General features: G+C 39.1%; 2 protein-coding genes across 2 annotated transcripts; one reads left to right on the top strand and one right to left on the bottom strand.

The window, feature by feature from the left end:
- Positions 1-246: 246 nt before the first annotated feature.
- Positions 247-15,148, top strand: LOC105381999 (kinesin heavy chain). Its single transcript, XM_011551815.3, has 19 exons — positions 247-569; positions 1,860-2,031; positions 2,186-2,329; positions 2,418-2,561; positions 2,650-2,774; positions 2,864-3,117; positions 3,300-3,408; positions 3,895-4,029; positions 5,438-5,610; positions 6,273-6,462; positions 6,754-7,044; positions 7,325-7,486; positions 8,348-8,514; positions 8,963-9,064; positions 11,307-11,424; positions 11,540-11,767; positions 12,130-12,244; positions 12,564-12,674; positions 12,759-15,148. The coding sequence occupies exons 1-19, from the start codon at positions 423-425 to the stop codon at positions 12,767-12,769; spliced, it is 2,898 nt and encodes a 965-aa protein (XP_011550117.2). The 5' UTR covers positions 247-422; the 3' UTR covers positions 12,770-15,148.
- Positions 13,362-21,542, bottom strand: LOC105382000 (sorting nexin-29). Its single transcript, XM_038118154.2, has 11 exons — positions 21,329-21,542; positions 20,932-21,098; positions 20,611-20,738; positions 19,748-19,889; positions 19,344-19,450; positions 18,545-19,250; positions 18,354-18,474; positions 17,943-18,128; positions 17,567-17,707; positions 16,847-16,974; positions 13,362-16,434 (listed from the first exon to the last, which is right to left on the bottom strand). Exons 1-11 carry the CDS (start codon positions 21,332-21,334, stop codon positions 16,350-16,352), a joined length of 1,917 nt encoding a protein of 638 aa, XP_037974082.2. The 5' UTR covers positions 21,335-21,542; the 3' UTR covers positions 13,362-16,349.
- Positions 21,543-21,649: the final 107 nt, after the last annotated feature.

The following is a 21,649-nucleotide window of genomic DNA, read 5'->3' as shown; positions in this document are numbered from 1 at the left end:
TGGATGTGCCCGTAAAATGGCAATAGGCCCGCCCCCTATTACATTGGGACTAACATAACACTCTGGCGAAAAGTGGGTGCAGCAATGCACCTCTGCCTACCCCGCAAGGGAGTACATTAGTACAAGGCGTGAGTGCGTGTGTGTGTGTGTATCTATGGATGGTTGCAATGTAGTTAAGTTGGCAATACATCGATTTATTATATTAGTAGGTTGGCAGCTTGATTTTTCATTTCAACCAATAGAAAAATATTTTGGCCTTTCTTCGCAGGAATATGGCCGACATTTTGATATTACTGTCATGAAGATTTTACAGTGACAAAATTTTATCTGTAGCTCTTCATGCACGGTTTTAAGTTCCCAAAACGTTTTATTTTTTAATCGCCTAGACGTTGTTTTAGTGTAAGTTATTTTATAATTGAAAAATGGCGGCTGATCGAGAGATTGCTGCTGAAGACAGCATTCGAGTCGTGTGCCGATTTCGACCACTGAATGACTCCGAGGAAAAAGCTGGTTCCAAATTCATCGTCAAGTTTCCATCTGGACAGGATGATAATTGCATTTCAATAGGGGTACGTAAATGACAATGTATCTTAAAGCCTTGTGGTTGTTTTATCATCGCCCTAAATTAGATCATGATGACTAATGCATGCATTTCAACTTGTTCACCTGCTACGAAATTGCCTTTCTTTTCCATTCCGCTTCGGTGAGTATGATTGCGATCATGAAAATTTAGGAGTTTTATTTTATTGCGCTTGAAGATTTTGTATTGAATCTTTGTTGGTCGAAAATCAATACAAAAACCTACTCGACCTTGACCCATCCATCAAATATTTTACTGAATTTCATGTTTTTGTTTACGTTTTATTATTCCAATAAACATATTTTATCTGGTGATTCTAATTGCATGAATATTACCACAAGAAATTATCTTGCAATTGATTAGTAAAATCATAACCCTAAACCAATTATTTATGGAATTTCCCACAGCTATTATTATCTTTTAGTACTAAATTCCAATAAGACTAAAATTATTCCTTTGTCTTCTCAATTTTAAGATTTAGGCAGTCATACATTGATATTATTTTGTATGCCATATTTGTGGGTAATTAGAAATTTTACATGGTATCTTGAAGACATACAGGTATTAATTACTCTTATGATTATGACAGTCATGAAATATCCAGCTTTCATATTTCATATTTTTGATCAACTGTTTGATTTGTTGTTGTAAATTTCATAGCCTTTGTAATTCTACTGCCACAACATTCCACAATACTTACATGAAGACTAACAAGATGCCTCATGTGAAATATTTATGTGAATATTATAACATCTCTTTCAAAAAAATAGCTTAAAATCTTTAAAAAATTACAAAAATCTTTGTAGCGAGTTAGGCTTGAGACAATTTTTGTTGTATATTTCCACCTAGATGTTGCCTAAAAGCTTAAAAAGTTATTCAGTACTAAATATTATCCTATAGATGTCCTTCTCCTGGTTCTTAGCAACCACCCTTCCGATTTTTAGCAAAATCAATTCAGCTGTTCTTGAGTTATAGTGTAAGTGTAACTAACACAACTTTCTTATAAGATTCAATCTAGGTACTTATATATGGTTGCATAGAATTAATTTCAAGATAGTAGATGTTATAATCACCCTGCCAGCTCAGCATGCACCATTTTAACACCTTCAGTCAGCTTGCATAAAAACTAGTTTTGATATACAATCGATAAATATAATCCATAAAATGTAACCTTATATCTTTATTATACAAAATCAAAATATTATACTGTAATAAATGATCTATGTTTTTGTACTTCAACTAGGTTATCTAGATTACTAACAAATTGTTATTGTTTTAGGGTAAAGTTTATTTGTTTGACAAAGTCTTCAAACCTAATGCCACCCAAGAAAAAGTATACAATGAGGCAGCCAAGAGCATTGTCTCAGATGTGTTGGCGGGATACAACGGAACCATATTTGCCTATGGACAGACCAGCTCTGGAAAGACACATACCATGGAAGGTGTCATAGGTAGGTGGCTCTCACTTTATAGAAAGAAAGAAAAATGTTATTTCCATGTACACAACTTACACTAAAAAGTAAATTTTAATAATAATGTATGTTGTCAAGTAATCTTAAAACCAACAGGAGACAAAATATTAATATACCTTCTTTTTATCTACAGGTGATCCAGGAAAACAGGGTATAATACCACGGATAGTCAACGATATTTTCAATCACATCTATGGTATGGAAGAAAATCTTGAGTTCCATATCAAAGTCTCATATTTTGAAATTTACATGGACAAGATCAGAGACTTATTAGATGGTTTGTATTTATTTCAAACATTAGCATTCCTGCATCTTGTGTAAGTAAACAGAAAATATCAAAATACATTATCACTTTTTCTTTACAGTGTCAAAAGTAAACCTTAGTGTACATGAAGACAAAAACAGAGTTCCATTTGTAAAAGGTGCTACGGAAAGGTTTGTCTCCAGCCCAGAGGAAGTGTTTGAAGTAATTGAAGAGGGAAAGTCAAATAGACATATAGCTGTCACAAGTAAGTTACATGTGTACAAATCTACTGTTGTTTTTATTACTATTTACCTGATGTGTATTTTATAACCACCATTTTGTTATTTATCTAGACATGAACGAGCACTCATCTAGATCTCACTCTGTCTTCCTCATCAATGTGAAACAAGAGAATCTGGAAAATCAAAAGAAACTTTCTGGGAAACTATATCTCGTAGATTTGGCTGGTTCAGAAAAGGTAAATTATCAGCACCTATCAATCATTTCTTTATTAATTATAATATACTAAAAAACTGTTTTTACTAAAGCTTTATAACTTTTTATCAGGTATCCAAAACTGGAGCTGAGGGTACAGTTCTGGACGAGGCCAAGAACATCAATAAATCTCTGTCGGCCCTGGGTAATGTGATCTCGGCGCTAGCTGACGGCAACAAGTCGCACATCCCTTACAGAGACTCGAAGCTCACGCGTATCCTCCAGGAGTCGCTCGGAGGAAACGCGAGGACCACCATCGTCATCTGCTGCTCGCCCGCCTCATTCAACGAGAGCGAAACCAAAAGCACGCTGGACTTCGGTAAAAGGTAATAAAACCATTACGCAACCGATAACATGACCATATTACACAACTGCACAACTAACTTATCATCTCATTCTTATTGTACTCTCTAAACAAAGCATTATAATTACGTCTGAATGGTGATCGCAATTTACAGTTGCACAATGACGCAATCAGTCACGGCTAACCTAATTTTTGTGGTTTCAGAGCCAAGACGGTCAAGAATGTGGTCTGCGTGAACGAGGAGCTCACGGCCGAGGAGTGGAAGCGCCGATACGAGAGAGAGAAGGAGAAGGTCGCCAGGCTCAAGGGCAAGGTTTGTGTACACAGCTGGAAACTTACCCTTACTTTGTTTAATCATTCATACAATGCGTATTGTGCAATATGTGACATTTACTACTTATGTATTCTACATTATTGGTATTTTACATTGCTGATACCCAATGAGAGATTTTACCACTGTTGCTAGTACCACATACATTCAGAGCAAAACCTATTTGGCGACGCAAAAAAGAGCTACATCGATTTTAAGTTCACTTGCACTTTTCGAGTTTTATATGACCCGCCCATTTCTTTATTACTTATCTAATTCTTTCCCATTTAATGAACCGTTTATATTATGGTGACCATAACTCCACGATTCGCCGCGCAGCTAAAATCGACCGTGACGATTCCATGGCGACTCGTGTAAATGCATAATTAAATACTCCAAACCTATACATTACACAACTTGTATGGACTGCCACTTGTGTAAATACACAAAATCTCTATGTACACTATACACCTTGTATGCTATCACCAGGTTGAGAAGCTCGAGGCGGAGGTGAACCGCTGGCGCTCGGGCGAGACGGTGCGGCCCGAGGAGCAGGTGAACCTACTGGAGCTGGAGGCCGTCACGCCCGTCACCTCCTTCATCGAGGAGAAGCCGCCGGTCCCGGTAAGTAGTCATTTCAGGAGTCGGGAGTACTTTTACTATGATTTATGACCAATTTCAGTAACTTACCTTATGTTTGGTTACATTCATAGCTAATTGTTTAAAACGTAAAATATTGTGTTTCCGTTATGTAATTTCTAGGAACTGCTTTTAGAAATTTTACTTTGCATTAGTTGTAATACTGCTGGGATTATTTGTATACTGATACACTCTTTTTGCTTTGGTTCTTTCTAAGTCGGAGATATTTCTGCAATGTTACACTTCTGTATGTTTATTTATTTATATAAGGCACATCATGTTGCTCCAAATTGCTCCAAAACATGACTTTACTTTTGTTCGCAAGTTACCAAAATGTTGGCATAACATAACATACCGGCCTTGGTAAATAATAAAAGTATAATAATTTATTGAGGATGCGTTATTCGCAACTAAACATACCACCAGCAATAAAATTCCAGCCGGTAATGAGGCCGCGATGCATCCGATGATTGCATCTCCAGATAATTGCCCCGATATATTGTGTTCACTTATGTAACTATTCTTGATTAATCTTCAGATTTGATACGTGCCTATTACTGTACCTGCTAATTAAAAGATGATAGCCATTATTGCTTATCATTATCAATAAAATGGCGAAGTAAATAACTTTAACCTAATTTTTGTTGAATATATCAAGCAATTTTGGAGTAGTTGACTAAGTATAGCAAGTTCTTGAAACGCTATTTTACTCCGGGCACACACCTTTGAAGTCGAATACAATTAGTGGCATGTCATAAAGCAATAAAAACAATGACCATTTATGCAACGAATTCAACACTACGCGAAAGGCGCGCGTTTAGAATTGTAGCCCAGTTACCAACACCTAATATTTATTGAAACCGAGCATTAAGTAGCACTGTAGGTTTAAAAAAAATAAGTAACATTTTAACTAAATGTAAAGGAAGCGAAAGAAGTATGTCAGGAGGCAATTGCAATCGTGGCGTTTGAAAATCCATATTCTCTGCATACCCCTCTGGAAGACAGGTGTGAGTCTATGTACGGTGGCCTGCGCCTAAAAGTATACAGGCGGAGTTTTTAAAATAGCGATCCCTATTCCCCATCCGGGGACGTGTTGTGTGTGATGTGTGTAGCAGTGGTGTTTACGTGGATGTGATTGAGCAGCATGGGAGCTTGAGATCGCTATTTTAAAAACTCCGCCTGTATACTTTTAGGCGCAGGCCACCGTACATTTACTAAATATACATAATGTACAATCAATTTAAATATACTCACTCTCTTCCATCCAAAGGTTGTTTGGTAGAGATTGATATAAGCAATAAGGCCGCCTCTTTGTACTGTTCAAGTTTTAGTTTTTTTTCTTCTTGGTACAAATAAACTGATTGTAACTAAATATCTTTCAATCTCTCTCTAGCCGGTGCCAGTGGCAGTATCGAGCGCGGTGGAGGACGCGGCCATGCAGGGCAAGCTGGAGGCGCTGTACCAGCAGCTGGACGACAAGGACGAGGAGATCAACCAGCAGTCGCAGCTCGTAGAGAAGTTGAAGGACCAGATGATGGAGCAGGAGGAGCTTATCGCTTGCACCAGGTATGGTGCTTGTTTTAGAATAAATAGAGATAGATAGAATATACTTTATTTGTACACACACAGTCACACTTGAAAAGTTACTTAGATTAATACATATAATGTTTTCTGCAACAAAGATTGGTTGAATAAGGATAGTTGGGGTGAACTGGACTGATTCATATTTGATGGGCGTTTACTGGGCGGGAAATCTATGTAATTTTTTTTTCACATCTAGTACTATTCTAAATATTGACGAATTTGGTACAGCAAATAGTACTCTCCTATCGGTTATAAAGACCCATCTTAATTGCCATGAAATTCGCGGGCAATTGACAAATTACACAGATAACATCAAATTGGAGGCGCTTGTTAATAGCACTTAGCCGATTACCGTAAAGTTTACACTGCGATACTATTTTAGAATATTAGAATACCCGCCCAAGATCTTACTAATATAGACAGTTTGTTCTTCATCTTACTGAGCTAATTTATACATAGGAGCTCAAGAAAGCACAGCCCCTTTGTCTTCGGCATACTTCTTGCATGCAAGTGGTTCCATGGCGTCGCCAACATCTCAAATTCATGATTTCCACAAGTTGTGTCACTAAGTACCTACCTCCTAAGTAAACCTCTTCCTTTAACACATGCTACAACAACAGCTACTTAGTATCCCATAATTCCAGACGCGACTACGAAGCTCTGCAAGGCGACATGAACCGCATCCAGCAAGAGAACGAGGCAGCTAAGGAGGAGGTGAAGGAGGTTCTGCAAGCGCTGGAGGAGCTCGCCGTCAACTACGACCAGAAGTCGCAGGAGGTGGACAGCAAGAGCCGCGAGTGCGACCAAATGTCCGAGGACCTCACCGCTAAACAGGTAACACTCACATAATAAAACATTATTACAGCTGATGGTGATGATACTATGGTTGGGATGCCAGCAACTTTTCAAGAGGTATGATGCTTATCAAAGTGTGTTGATGCCTCTTTCCAGAAACGATATTCCGTTTTGTTTCATAAGACTAGTCTTGTTTGTCTGAACTTAGAGATAAATATCAGTAGATAGACTACCTAATAGACGTAGCTTTCATGGTCTGCACACCTAATATACCTTGCAATCTTTACATATACCATATCTTGCCACAAGTAACTCATCCTTTATTCTCAGACCGCCCTGGCCACCGCCACAGCTGAGCTTCAACAACTTCGCGACATGTCGGCGCACCAACGCAAGCGTATCGCCGAACTGCTCTCGAACCTTCTACGCGACTTGGCAGAGATCGGCGCGGCCGTGGGAGGGTCGGAGCTGGACCTGAAGCTGAATGTGGACACTGTCGGGAAGCTCGAGGAGGAGTTCACGGTGGCGCGCCTGCACATCAGCAAGATGAAGAGCGAGGTCAAGAACATCGTGCAGCGCTGCCACTCGCTGGAGACCGCCAACATTGACGCTAACCAGAAGGTTTGTTACTTGTATTTGTTTGTGTACAAACTTTTTAACATAACCTTTTTCGTAATCAAAACACAATTGATTCTGTACTGATACTTTTTATAAATACTCATATTTTTTTACGAAAATGAGTTTTGTGAGTGTTATATCTAAGGGGAAGCTTGTTTTCCACAAGTTGATCGTGTGGACCCGACAGCACAAATCCAGAATTTCCTTCCACTTATCAATCTATTTCTCAAATGAGCTTCTTTGCATCATCACAACAATGTACAACCAATCCACTCACCCCCAGATCGAGGAATACGAGCGGTCGCTGGGCGAGTGCCGGCTGCTGATCTCGCAGCACGAGGCGCGCTGCGCGTCGCTGGCCGAGTCCATGCGCGAGGCGGAGAACAAGAAGCGGCAGCTGGAGGAGGCGGCCGACGCGCTGCGTGAAGAGTGCGCCCGGCTACAGGTTTGTAGGAGACTATTTATTGGGTGTTATTATGTATTGGAGATTAGGTTTTCTCGCAAGTTTGGCTGTAAAAGGGGTTGATCGGGAACTCCGGGATAAAAGAACATTATGTGGTACAGGGTGTAATCGATTTTGAAGAGAAGTTATGATTTTTTTAATGTTGACAACGCAAGACATACGCTATACATTGCCTTTCAAGAGTAGGGGGGGGCTGATCATGCACTTGTAAAAGAACATCGAGCCAATATCGTCATCACTATAAATAGTCAAGTTTTACACAGAATCAATGTCTGCCTGGAAGTCTGAATAATATTTCTAGAGTGCCTTTGCAATTTATCAATCTGGGTGATGTTATAAGAGTGTGGTATGTCTGTGCGTGCGTATGTATTGTTATGAAATCATGACAATAATGTTTTAAACACGTAATCAATAACTATTGATAAGAAATATACCGTTTATCAGAAATAATACTGAACTCTTATCAATGTTGATGCAGTATTACGATTTACTGCGCTTTATATGAGGTCACATACAAATCTTTTGTTTATCTTTTCTCGAAATTGAACTGTATTTGTTTTGTAAATGAAGGTTATTTTCATCTTCACTTTTGAGCTGTTTGTAAATATTGCACAAAATCAATATCCATGCAAACAGACCGAACATTTATAAGTAATGATTATAAAGATTTTTTGTTAGCTCTTAGAAAAAAAAACTCTTGTTTTTTGCAAATATTAACAGCCTACATCCAGCAGTGGACTGCTATAGGCTGATGATGATGATGATTATGAAATATTCACATATATTGTTTTTCATAAATATCACTAGCAATGTGTCTATTTTCATACCAATTCCCTCCCCCAGGCGGCGGAGCGCGTGCACGCGGCGGCGGCGGAGGAGCGCGCCGGGTCGGCGCTGCGCGGCGCGCTGGACGTGCAACTGGAGCAGCTGCGCGACACGCACGCCACGCAGCTGGCCGCGCTGCGCGACGAGCTCGCCGCCGTGCAGCGGCAGCACCAGGAGATGAAGGAGTAAGTGTTGGATCAGCTTTTGTTACAGAGACCTTCAAACAGCTTGAAAACATCTGACAGTCGGATTGTCAACTTACCTGGCAACTCTCTCTGCACAAGCTTGCTTGTGTTGGGGGTCCACCAACCCGCACTAGGCCAGCGTGGTGGACTAGGCCTAAACTCTTCCTTCATTGGAAGGAGACCCATGCCCCAGCAGTGGGGACGTGATGGGTCCATGATGATTTAGTATTCAGCGGATGAATTATGGGCTATTTAGGTCAATCAAGAACCATTCAGTACCTAGTAAGACTTGTGAGAGCATCTACGATAGTAACCCCTGATGGGGTTGTCAGATGTGTAACCAATTAACCGAATAATCTTTTTTAATAATAGTTATTTATGTAGTTTTGTTCTACTCTGATTTACCTGAAACATGCAATGCTAATATGTTTGTGTTTCCCCCTACCAGCTCGTACCAGGAGCTGACGCTGGCGCGCCAGCAGCTGCAGGACGACTACGAGAAGCTGAAGCGCGAGGAGGCCGACAAGTCCGCCAAGCTGAAGGAGCTCATGTTAGTGCCGCGCCGCCCCCTCGACAAGGCCGAGAAGGAGGCCGCCAACCTCACCACCGCCCTCAAAGAGGAGCCCTACGACTATATCATACCCCCCAAGAGAGATAAGCTGGCCTACGACATCGGCCTACACGAGAAGTCGTCCAGGGACGAGAAGGCGCTCTCGGCTGTCCAGAAACCCTGTCCCCCCCGCCTCTCCTGCAACATCCACCCCCTTCAGTTACACCTGCTTATCTCCGTCACCATGATCCTCCTCACGCATCGCTATCCGCAGATAGTTGTTTTGGTTTAAGCTTGCTGTCGTTGTGTTGTGATACCCCGCGCGTGTGTCCGCGCGAGGGACAATATTTGTTACTGTGCCTTTTATAACTACATATTATGACATTCCTGAAACCCTCGTTGATAGAGGGTCTCTTGCGTTCCTTTTGGTTTATTATTTTTCGATGTTGGTTGTTACTAATTTTATGTAACATTGTTTGTTCATAATGCTAGTCATAAAGCATTTATTTTCTACCCATTTTTTCATAGGCAATTTTGATGTCTAGTTGTAATATTAAGATGGTTGGGTGTAGCTCATTTTGCATGCCTAGTCGTCGTATGTCTGTGCTATTCGTAAAAACTAGCATGGGTTGATTGAAGTATGAATGAAGCTTTCAATATTCGGTTATATTGATAATACGGCAAGGAATAAGTCCTAGTCAAACTAGTTATTGAGTTATTTGAGATACTGCATGACCAAAGATAAAATATTAGTACTATGGCAGCTAAAACAATTTTATATTTTTACTACATAAACCATAATTAACAAATACAATAACTAGTTGGACATTAGGTTTATCTGTTTGGTCGTCAATAAATAGAGAAGACTGTAAAAGCAAAGTAAATAAGTGTGGTTGAGTCGTGGTAGACTTTCACTGCCTTAAGCTATGTAGAAGATTTTGTGTTATAGAAAATGACCTAAGGTTTTCTAGTTTCTATTCAAAGTACTAAAAAACAATAGCAATATTACAGAACTGTTTGGAACTCCTCATACAACATATTAATATTATAGAAAGATATTAAAATTTGAAGAATAATCGCTTACTAATCAAATCAAAACAAAAGCATTATCATCATTTAAATATTTCTGGCTCAAATTAATTATCTACTCTTATAACTAACTAATGTATTAATTATTTAGTACCAATACTAATACAAACATAATTATACATTTACATTAGCTCTCTGTTTGTATGAATATCAGTAAATAACTAACGTATGTAAATTTTGTATAGAGAGTTTTAAAAATATTTTTATTAAGATATTTTTCTAATATAATAACCTAATAACTTACAACTCAACAACAACAACTATTTCACAACGTGAAATAAGGCACTTGTTGAAATTAGCAAATAATCATTCGAACACCTAGAAATGTACCTAAATAGTTAAATATTTAGATTAATAGTTGATGGTCTGTTATAAGGCTTATTACGAGATTAGTATACATATAGTATATAGAATAAGTAAATGTTTAAGCAATATTTAACAAAGCATTCCATTTCATCATGACAGTATTAATTATAGCATTTAGGCAGCTGATCACTCCACTGCTTCGCATATTGCATTTCTATCTGCATGGTACCTACTCCCTTGTCCTTGCAAATTTAAGTTGTCGCTAGTTCCTCATATCCGCTTATTCCAAGTCTGTGTGCACACGATATGCCGAAGAGCATCCAACTCGGTCTCTGGACTGTAGCAAGTACTCATCATCATTTATAATCAAATGAGACTTGCACTCGGTGCCTTGACTTATGTGTCGCCAATTAATCTAGACATTTTTGTTTGTTACCTCTTTCCAACCTTAAAATCATAATGGAGACCCTATCTAGATTAAATGGTTCAAGACACGAAGCAGCCCGACAGTACAATTAAATGTACTATTAATGTATACGTACAAAGTTTAGTAGTCGATGTAAGTACAAAGTAGACGTAGTGTGAGGTCTTGTAATGCCTTCCGCTTTTTAATTTTGAGTTGTCATTTTATTCCGCACGAATCCCATTCATACTCATTCTGCCCGGAGGCGGCATTCTCTAAACATTCGTCCCGAGAGCGCGAGGCGGCGTTGTTTATGGATGGGTGTGTGACGGAAGACATGATAACTCAATCACATATACTTGCAGGTAATTGGCTCAGACTCATTCTTCATCACGTTATGTTTGGTTGGTTACATTGGTTTATCATTTCCTTGTGTTTGTTTAGACAAAGCGTGGAGCGGCGCGAGCAGGCGCGGGCCGACCTCAAGGGGCTGGAGGACACCGTCGCCAAGGAACTGCAGACCTTGCACAACCTGCGCAAGCTGTTCGTGCAAGACCTACAGGTACAGTTATCCATACTACCCATACAAATAAACCGATTTACTTGAGCGGTACACAAACTTTGTATCCAGTTTTTTTTTACCACTACCAGCATTACTAACCCATTTCAAACCTCAGGCAAGGATAAAGAAGTCGGCCAACTCGGAGGACGGCGGCGAGGAGGAGGGCGGGTCGCTCGCGCAGAAGCAGAAGATCTCGTTCCTGGAGAACAACCTGGAGCAGCTCACGAAGGTGCACAAGCAGCTGGTGCGCGACAACGCGGACCTGCGCTGCGAGCTGCCCAAGCTGGAGAAGCGGCTGCGGGCCACCATGGAGCGGGTCAAGGCGCTCGAGACCGCACTCAAGGTAAAATACAGCTTGTGGTATGTTTGTTAAAGGTTAGAACACAGTTCGGTCTTGGTTGGCACGTCTAAGCCAGTAACTAGATCTTATGAAAACGAAGCGCTTGAAGCCGTGTATCGATTGAGCGCGGCAAACCATCAAACATTTGGAGATCCGCCGCTCGCGCCATCTCGGACATGTTTGCCACATTCGAACATGGCTCGCGTTTTTGATGGTACATGCGTTAATAACTTTGATGATGATGTGATGTCATAAAATCTTAAAGTGTTAACATCGACATCAGACTTAAACATTCATTTTCAAAACCTTGTAATGTAGCTACAGCATCATTTACTTATGAACACTTGTATTATTTAAATTTGCAGGAAGCTAAAGAGGGTGCGATGCGCGACCGCAAGCGGTATCAGTTCGAGGTGGACCGGATCAAGGAGGCGGTGCGCGCCAAGAACCTGGCGCGCCGCGGCCCACAGGCGCAGATCGGTGAGTTATACTATTTATAATGTATGAAATTGGTTTTATAATACTCACGCACACGACAGCTACGCAAAGTTAGCTGTATCGAGGTTCGAGTGTATGAACTGCATAGTTACGTATATTAGTCCCGCGGCGGGCAAAGCTCTCGTCGGCGTCTCGCCTTGTATAAAATCGACTACAATTATGTCAGACTGTTGGTTGTCTTTGTCGATACAATATTTTACTTTTTACATACTAAGTGCCATGTTCCATTATTCATGACTAGGTCTTTTGGTATTTAAAGATGTATTATTCAACAATTATTCACGTACTTTTTTGTTTTCAGCAAAACCGATTCGTGCCGGTGGCGGCCATCTTGTAGGCGGGTCCCCGGGCGTGGTGCGACCCGCGCCGGCGCAGGACATCAAGCGCAAATCTATCATTGTCGGTGGACGAGGTAAGTTCGCTACTAATAAGTTACCTGAATACATTTTAGTTAGTAGGTAAAGACCATTGCCTCATGCAATTTATTTCTTTTCAGATGAAAGTTGAAGAGATCACCAAACGACATAGAGAATTATAATGAAACTTCGTAGATGTACCTATCTTACAGCGAAACCTTTTGTGGGGAATTATAACCGATTTATAACTTCATGTTTATCTTAAAGCCTAATATAAGCTACAACAATTAAATACATTATTGTAGAATTTCTTTAGGCTTAACTTTCAAGCTAATAATAACCTTAACATCAATAAGTGCACATGGATTAGGAAATAGCTTTTCGCAACTTAAAAATAGGTCAGGTTGTAGGTTTCATGTAAATTCACAATCTATAATCATTAGGTTATGCAAAAGTATTATAATTATTACGAACAGGCCCAAAGCTTATGGTCTTCGATGTCGCTGTTTAAAAAAAGAAGAATATTTTTATGAAATGACAAAAAAGGATTAAATTTTATTTTCCCAACTTAAGTGCTTACATGCATTCTGTGCTAAAATAAAATATATTTTTAATAATTAGATCGTCATTGAAAGAAATGGGGGCGGTGTTGGAAGAGTGAATAAGTTGAGTACAAAGTAATACCGAGCCAGTTACCACTTACCGCGGGTCACTCCGCCCCCATTCTCTTCCTATGCCTTGACTTTTTCATTTTAAAGATGCAATATTACCTAAAGTTTAAGGTTACGCTGTGAATTATTTGCAGACAAGCATCTGCTGCCGCACAAAAAAAAACTAAAAAATAATAAAAAAATATGCTGACGGCTTCATGCCTTCGTATTCCACGTGTGGTGGCAAATGCAAACCAGTGTGCATCTTTCGATGTGTAGGTGTAGTTTAAGCTTCTTTAATATATATTTTTATATATTGTGATAAGCGTTGTTATGCGAATATGTGAGCATTTAATTAGTTAAACGGAGCTTAGACCTTCCATTACAGAAGGTGCTATGAGTGATAATGTGTATAACTCACTTCCGCCATTCAGTGGTAGCTTCAGCTGTATGCTAAATTTAATGCTGACAGCCGTTACATGCTATAAAATAACACTATGAAAGCACCTTGACAGCATTGAATTTAGTTTAGAGCGGCTCCTAGCACTGCCCGTCACTAGCATTGGTTACCGCGTGTGTGTGTGTCTGGGCGACTTGCTGGCTCTAGCAAGTTCCACGCTCTCAGACTCGATTCGAGCCACCGGAACTGCACTAAACTAAATTAGTGGGCGATTTTTGTACTCCCCCGAGCATGAAAGTCGCTTTCAACTAATAACATTGGATCTGGTTTCTAAATACTAATATTTGTCATGTAAAAATACCAATGCATTTTTAACACATTTTGGCCGAGATTAAAGTTATTGTGTGTTGTCATGTGATCACTCATTGCATCCCTGGCTTGACCCTGCGTTGCGCGAGCACCTTCACGTTTTGCTTGTGAGCTGTGATGTTTGTTTAGTATCCCATTATACCACTTCTCGTTTGTGATTCTCGTGTAGCTATGTCTCGATTGTAATTAGCTGTAAGTTACGATCGCGGCACGTACATTAACGATTGTAAACGGACACAAATGATTCAGCATCACATATTCGATTATCATAGTTTGTTATAGCCGGTTGTATAAACCCTTGTATTGATTTAAAGTTCTCTATTAGCTTCTAACCAATTCATCCGCTTTCATGGTAGATCTGTAACTTACATTAGTACTTATAAATATTACAAGAGTGTGCAGTGTGGACGTCGCCGGCCCCAGCACTGCATTTTATGAGGAGTTGTGGAACCATGGCTAAATAAGTTGTCAGGAAACCAAAGATAAATCACAATTCATAGATTTATTCCACAAATAAATATACATAATTACACCCCCGTGTACCCAGAATTGCAAGTTCCAAAACTCCTTATTGTGTTGCAATACATTTATATCATTTAGTAGGTGTAAAGTTATAGTAAATTATTTCACTCTTAAGTTAGATGATCGATTTATATTTTTATTTATTGTATTTTCATAAACCAAAATTATCTCTCGGTTCACTTTTGAAGTGTTGTACGCTTTTTTACATACCTCTTTTTACATTATTTTACAATCATGATCAAATTGCATATATTTTCTTTAAAAATTTGGGAGATTTTCACAGAGATGCAATAGTGCAGTAAAGCTGATTGCGTCTTTGTTAATCTTTAAGTTTAGATTGTTTTGTTTTGTTAAAGTGTAGGTAATACAAGAGGCTATCCTCGGTTTCACTCGCCTGTTGTACAGAGAGCTCAAACTGATGTCGCCGGCGCCAGGGCGGGCTGCCCGACAGGCTTGCCTTTGCACCAAGTGATTTAGTTTGTATTGACATCTTTTGTATGATGTATTTAATATATGGGAAATTCTCAAAAAGAGCGTTTTCTTGATTTTTTTATTTATTACAAAATAAAATTATGAATTTAATTTGCTAGAGAGTCTTATTATTTTGTGAACCTATTTTGTCTCACCCCCTATCATGATCAAAGCACGAGAAATAGGAGAATAGTAAAGTCATTGTTTGAATCATAATAATTTATTAAATCATAATAAAATACTAATTAATGTTATTACATATAATGTGTTAAATGACGATAAAATAAGCAATCGTGTTTACTCATTTACAGTATTTATCAACTTCTTCAGTTCATTGTACCTTTAAACTTTGGCTGTTGGAAATTGTACATTGATCCTTAAATATTTCGTGTATCACTTCTATAGATATCATTATACCTGCTATCAGACAATTGCTACAAGTTAAATAAAAGAAAACAAAATACATCCCACTTTTTTACTGAATGATAAGGTTTAAAATTATAGGATTCCTACTTCAACTTCATTATTAATGTAAAGTAAATCATTATGTTCAATAATACTTATGTTAAAGATAATACAGATCTGTATTTCTTGTCAATATATAAAAATAAGTACCTAATATATTTGATCAATGATCAATCTTAGATATGAATGAGTTTACAGTTTTGTAATAATTAAAATATTTAACTATATATATCACAGACTAAGAGATTATTGAAATCTACATATTTTACGGTGCACTGTTAAAAATACTATTGATCCTGCCGTACAATAACTTCGTACATTAAATTGATTATAAATAATAATTGCTCTATTCGGATTAAATAATTATTATCTGACCTCTATACACATACAACTAAAACAATACATCTTATATTTTTTTATTTTATAACGATAATTCATTAACATAGGGAGTTTTCAACCTACACATACACTTTGTGTATTGCAAATAATAATGTCATGGAATGTTAAATAATATGTTATATTTCGATGGATGCTGAATACTTCTTTCGATGAAATGTTATAATATACCTACTTGTACAAATGCGTACCTACTTTATAAGTGCCAGGGGCAGCTTACAGGCACATGTAATTAATGCTCAATCGGTACTCTGGAATTCTGGATGTTATTATTTTTCAATAGCTAGCACATAGAGTTTAGTGTATAAATGGCAGTTTTGGAAGGAGGTTGGAGTTAGCAGAAACTATGATAGGTAACACAAACAAAGTAACGTTTTCACGTATGCTAAGTGCCGCCTCTATCGGAAAATATCTATTGAAAACTATAGACACGCACAATGAAGGTAAAGTATATGCTACTACAAAGCTGCGTAACTGGACATGTTTTGATCACGAGCCACCGTTGTGTTGAAGGTTCCATTTTCTCGAGCTGTTGAAGATGTTCTGCAATTTGAAAACAGATATGGGTAAGTACATTGTTCGAAGACTTCCTCGTTGCAGGTCACAATCGAAAATAAAGGTTTATAAAGACAAACTATTAACAATTTCTAATCGTTGCACATCATATGGCGAATATACAGTCTGAGACAAATAAAACGTCTCAGAGTGACCAAACTACCCGAGAAGGGTCAAGTTTTGCTTGCCCCAGACTGTACAACAAGTGTGCCAGCCAGCGTGGTGGACTAGGCCTAAAACCCTTCCTTCATTGGAATGGACTATATTCTATTCCATGGAGAAAGACATCTGACAGAAACCTTATTACATTCGAATAAGGGTAGTTTTTGTTTGTATCATCTGATACTTTCTTTCTGATACGGTCTTTCCCCATGGAATGGGTTACAACAAGTACAATTACCCGAAGAACGGCAGCATGGTGATGAGCTGCGCGCGCGAGGCGGCGGCGCGCAGGTCGGCGCGCGCGCTCAGCACGTGGCGCAGGTACGCCTGCAGCGCCAGCCGACGCTGCTCCACCAGGTGCGCGTCCTGGGGAAGAATAAATAAACCTTATTATTATTACTACGGAGTAAGAGTCACGAGGCCAACAAGAAAAAATAAAATGCTTATTAAGCCGCGTACAGACCGGCCCAACGAAAGGCCAACGAACGCCAACGAAACCTGTTCGTTGGCGTTCGTTTGGCCGGTCTGTACGCAGCTTTACTGAAGTGCGTGTAAGCATAGAATAACAAGTGTAAGGTACGAAATCTAAAATCATAGTTATTGCAGTTGTACGAATGTGATAGAGATATAGGTTCTCGGGTTTTACGACATAGCTGTTAGTAACAGCCTGTTTTAATATGCAAGCTGAAAAGGTAGGTAGTGGCCCGGTATTAGCACTTATATAAACGATAAAGATGTAAAGCTCTCGAGTGGAGATACAGGAAAACATCGCTTCGCCAGATTGTCAACTTAAACTGGTAGCTTATAGTGAAAGGGGATGGCTTACGACAGAATATTATGCCCGGCAGTGGACGCTGGTTAGCTGACAATGATGATAAAGGGTGCATTAAAAACCTGATCATCGAAAATTACACTTATTACACTTGTCACAAGAACTTTCCCTGCACATTTTACATACCCGTTTCCCCAAAGTTTTCTTAGGTGGAAACTTGTAGCTGGCGATGTCTGGATGACTCTTCTTCAATTGAGTGTGTAGTTCATGGAACTTGGCGTATCTGTGGTAGACGTTCCATTCCTCGGCGCCAATCTTGAGGAATATCTGTAATATGTGTTTTATATCTTTTTATAGCAGCACAATGAAAAGATCAAATATATTATGAAATAATGAAACCCTTTGTTATTTTCAAATATGGTCTTGCTGTTATGTCATAGTGTCTATGGTGTTTATGTAACCAAAATTCAAAAGTTACAACGTATTTTTATTGTACTTCTTTACGTAAAATTGTTACTTATTTCTTGGTGTACAAATAAAGAGTACTCTATCTCTCTATTACCTGATAAACATGATACGTCCTAGTCTTCTTCCCCACGAGGAAAGCGGCGGGGATGTACGCCTTCACATTGCAGTCTGTCCTTGGCTCGCCCGCGCCCGCCGCCGCCGCCGCCGCCGCCTCGGCCTCCTGCAGGCGCCGCTGCAGGTGCTGGTTGAATTCCATTAGTTCTGCGTGCATCTCCGCCACCTGGGGGAGAAGCAAAATTATGGGTTAGCCGTGGAGGAAAATTAAGGGTCTATAAACTAAATTGCGGTGTGTCTAGCTGTGGCAAAATTAAGAATTTTTATAGTCATGTGGAGTAATCCGAGTTTTTCTCATAAAAAATATTGAAAAACTGAAAGACAATAAGCTCATCGTAAAAACAATGAATTATATGAGGCGTAGTATAAAAGTAGTTATCAGATTACTCACTTGCACAAGTTTCTTCTCATATTCATTAACCTCAGTATCACCGTCGCCACTCTTGAGAGCTTTTCCCATTTCAACCGCCGACATGTACTGTCGCAGCTGTTCTTTCAACCTTTCGTTCTCCCTGAAATAAGAGGCCTATTTAGCGCATAAAATTATACAACCCACAAAACAAAAGAGTCTCGTCAACTTACTTGCTCAGATCTAATACCACTTTTTCTAGCCTGGAAATCTTGTCTTTCGAGCCTAATTCTATTTCGTTGCACTTCATTTGTAGCGCCAAGTACTCCTTCTCTCTGATCTCGAGCGCGGAGTGCAGCGCGCGCGGGTCGGCGTCGTCGTCGAAGCACAGCTCGAGGCAGGACGTGGAGCCGTCGATGCTGGCCGCCGCCTCCTCGCTGTCGCTCTCCGAGATGCGCAGGTTGCTGGCGCTGCGGTCGTCGCGCTGCGAGGCGCCGGCGTCAATGCTGTGCGACGACGAGAACATCTCCTTGGCGCGCTCCGACAGCTTCGTGAGGATCTGCGCGGAGCTCACGCTGTCCGGGAAGAAGTGCCGGATGCCGCTCCTGACGTCAGAGCTGGTGGGTTCACTGCCGCCGCCGCCGCCGCCGGGGGGCGCCGCGGGGTCCGGCGAGCTCAGGCACGTGGCCGGCGCGCTGCGCCACGCCTCCTCCTGCCCCGCTCCAAGCGACGCGAGCTTCTCCTTCATCTCACCGCTCGTCTGCTCATTCTTGTCGAACGAGATGACCTGCCGCAGCGGCTTCCTCCTCGAATGGCCCGCGGGCTTCACCGGCGTCGGCAGCGGGATCACGAGCTCCGGTCTACTGAGCTGGTTCGCTTGTTGCGTTTCATTCAATTCAGCTCTGTCGATTGATAAAGCAAACAAAACAGATGATAAGCCTGAAACATGATAGTGGGTAATTGAACCGGTTTTTTAAACTCTACTCTTGATATCGCATGGTATAAATGTAAATAAAATTGCGACGCACATACCGGCTGCCATGTTAGGAAGTAAATTGGAGGCCTCGGCATCCCTGATCAATGCACCTTCATCGTAATACTCTTTTAAAAGTCCATGACTTATCCAACTATGAAGATATCTATCGGAAAAATAACGTTATTTATTTTAACTCTTTATTGCACATAATTTATTAGATATAAATGTACAAAAAGTTGGCTTAATGCTAAAGAATTTTCTACCAGCTATCCTACAGGAGGTACAGGAAAACTAGTAAAAAGGAAAATAATTAATGGTATACCTATATTATATTAATTAAACTTAAAATACTATTGGAGTAGTTTTTGAAATGTTCAGTAAGCTTCTATATGAAATTTTCAGTCAGAGTATCCACCATGAGCAAGCTTAAAATCTTTTAATAATTAAATGAAATTCTTACCTTTCTAATGATCTTTCATTCAATGAAGCTCTTAGAAAAGCCCTGAAGTAGCCCACTGGTGTATTAATATTGGACAGGATTTTAAACCTTTCTTTCTCATGTTTCGTCATGTGTAAACAACAATAGCTCCAAAGAGAATTACCTAAAATAAACAAACAAAGCTCAAATACATCTATATACAGTTTGTACCATGAGTTAACGTTATGCCTTTACAGGTGGAGTTTAATTTTTTATATCTAAATTTTCCCAAGAACAAAGTAGCTAAGAATTTTGAATTGTATCACCTTTTTACTGGATTATGTTAAATTATGGGTCACGGTTGTGTAAGATACACCATTTTTTAGTCAAACACGGCTGAACCAATATAAAAAAAAATTTGGTAGCTATGAACCAGGACCTGACATAGGAATCATAGGATACTTCTTATCCCAGATTTTTTACAGGAACTTTTTAAGATAGAGCGGGGCTCGCAGGCTACAGCTAGTATACAGGGTGTTATGAAAATGACCCCCCAAGCCACCTCCTTTCGGCTTAGTAGTATAGCCATTTGCAGGACCCTGTATAATTAAATAAATATACATAACAAGCCCGCAATTGTTCACTTTAGCATGGTCTTTATTCAAGACTGTCCTTGTACTACAGCATACTAGACTAACTGTCAATAGTTTTTGCATGTAAATAAGCAAATAAAAATTTTCGCTTTTTATTCCAATCATTAAAAAATTTGTAAATATATCTTGTTTTCATCCAGAGATTTCATACACATCAGTAAAGACAGTTCTAGACCAGAACTATGTTTTAAGCTAAGGGGATAATAGATATTCTCACATTATTCTTGATGTGCTTAATTAACAAATACTTACCAACATTGACTATACTGAATGTAAAATTTAACCCAGCTGTGACTAGATTTTGTATAGTAGAACTTGATAAGTTAGCTTTTATACCATGACTAAGAACCTTTTCCCATTTCTCACATAGTTGTAATATTCTGTAAGAAAATAAACAAATTACTTATGTACCATATTGACCTCCTTGCAAACATAATTAAATGTATATAGCCAGCTGTTATTTACATTCTAGCATGTAAATGAAGTTATATGTTCTGATTTCGGTTTTTAATGCAATTCTTCTATTATTCGAATACTATTAGCCAGCACAAATAATATATTAATTATCATTACCTTATATCATCTTCAGTAGCTAGCTCTGATTTTCCACCAAATCTGTTCTGACAATTTTGTACACATGATAGTAATTCCTGCATTGCTTGGGCACCATTCTCAGTTCTTTTTTTAATCTCTTCTTTGTTGTCTATCGCATTAGCCAGGGTGTTTAAAAGCCTATTATTCTAAGAATTAAAATTTTATGTTAGTTATAGTAATAATATGTATATAGTAATTATGATTACAGACACAGTTGGTTAGTTTGCAGATAATATTTTAATCGCTTTATAATTTACAACTTCGGGTTCGACATTGGATTGAAAATGGTGTACTTTTAAGTATAAAAATATAGGTGGTTACATTTGTACAGCTTAGAAACTTGAGTACTTTAAGTAAATACAATTATTTTTCTTACCATCATTATCAGACCTCCGTTTCATTGTCTGCGTTAGAATACGTGAAACTAAAAGCCACTAGAGGAACTAGCTCTTGTTGGTAGCTACGAAACACATGATATTTTAATCAAATAAATAAACATTTAGCAATCACAAGATTTATTTGTGTTATTTTTGTGTGACAGATTTTATCATTTTACCACTACCACTGAGCAAATAATACAAGATACAAGACACAAGACAGACAAAAAAACCATCATCCTTCTGTCAGTGTCATACTCTGAGACTCTGTGATCGGTGGATTGTGTGATAATATCAAAATAATAATAACGTTTGCGTTT

Source organism: Plutella xylostella, chromosome 10 (assembly GCF_932276165.1).
Source record: "Plutella xylostella chromosome 10, ilPluXylo3.1, whole genome shotgun sequence".
NCBI classification, from domain to species: Eukaryota; Metazoa; Arthropoda; class Insecta; order Lepidoptera; family Plutellidae; genus Plutella; species Plutella xylostella.
Note: the sequence above shows the minus strand (reverse complement) of the source record. Positions and strands in the feature narration are given on the sequence as shown.

What these genes read in the sequence shown, in the direction of transcription:
- LOC105381999 (XM_011551815.3), top strand. Translation starts at nt 423, where the DNA reads ATGGCGGCTGATCGAGAGATTGCTGCTGAAGACAGCATTCGAGTCGTG. An exon ending in ATAATTGCATTTCAATAGGG is followed by an intron (nt 570 to 1,859) that starts GTACGTAAATGA and finishes TTATTGTTTTAG; the next exon opens with GGTAAAGTTTATTTGTTTGA. An exon ending in ATTTGGCTGGTTCAGAAAAG is followed by an intron (nt 2,775 to 2,863) that starts GTAAATTATCAG and finishes ACTTTTTATCAG; the next exon opens with GTATCCAAAACTGGAGCTGA.
- LOC105382000 (XM_038118154.2), bottom strand. An exon ending in GCTACTGAAGATGATATAAG is followed by an intron (nt 20,739 to 20,931) that starts GTAATGATAATT and finishes ATTTTCTTACAG; the next exon opens with AATATTACAACTATGTGAGA. An exon ending in GTGGTATTAGATCTGAGCAA is followed by an intron (nt 18,475 to 18,544) that starts GTAAGTTGACGA and finishes CTCTTATTTCAG; the next exon opens with GGAGAACGAAAGGTTGAAAG.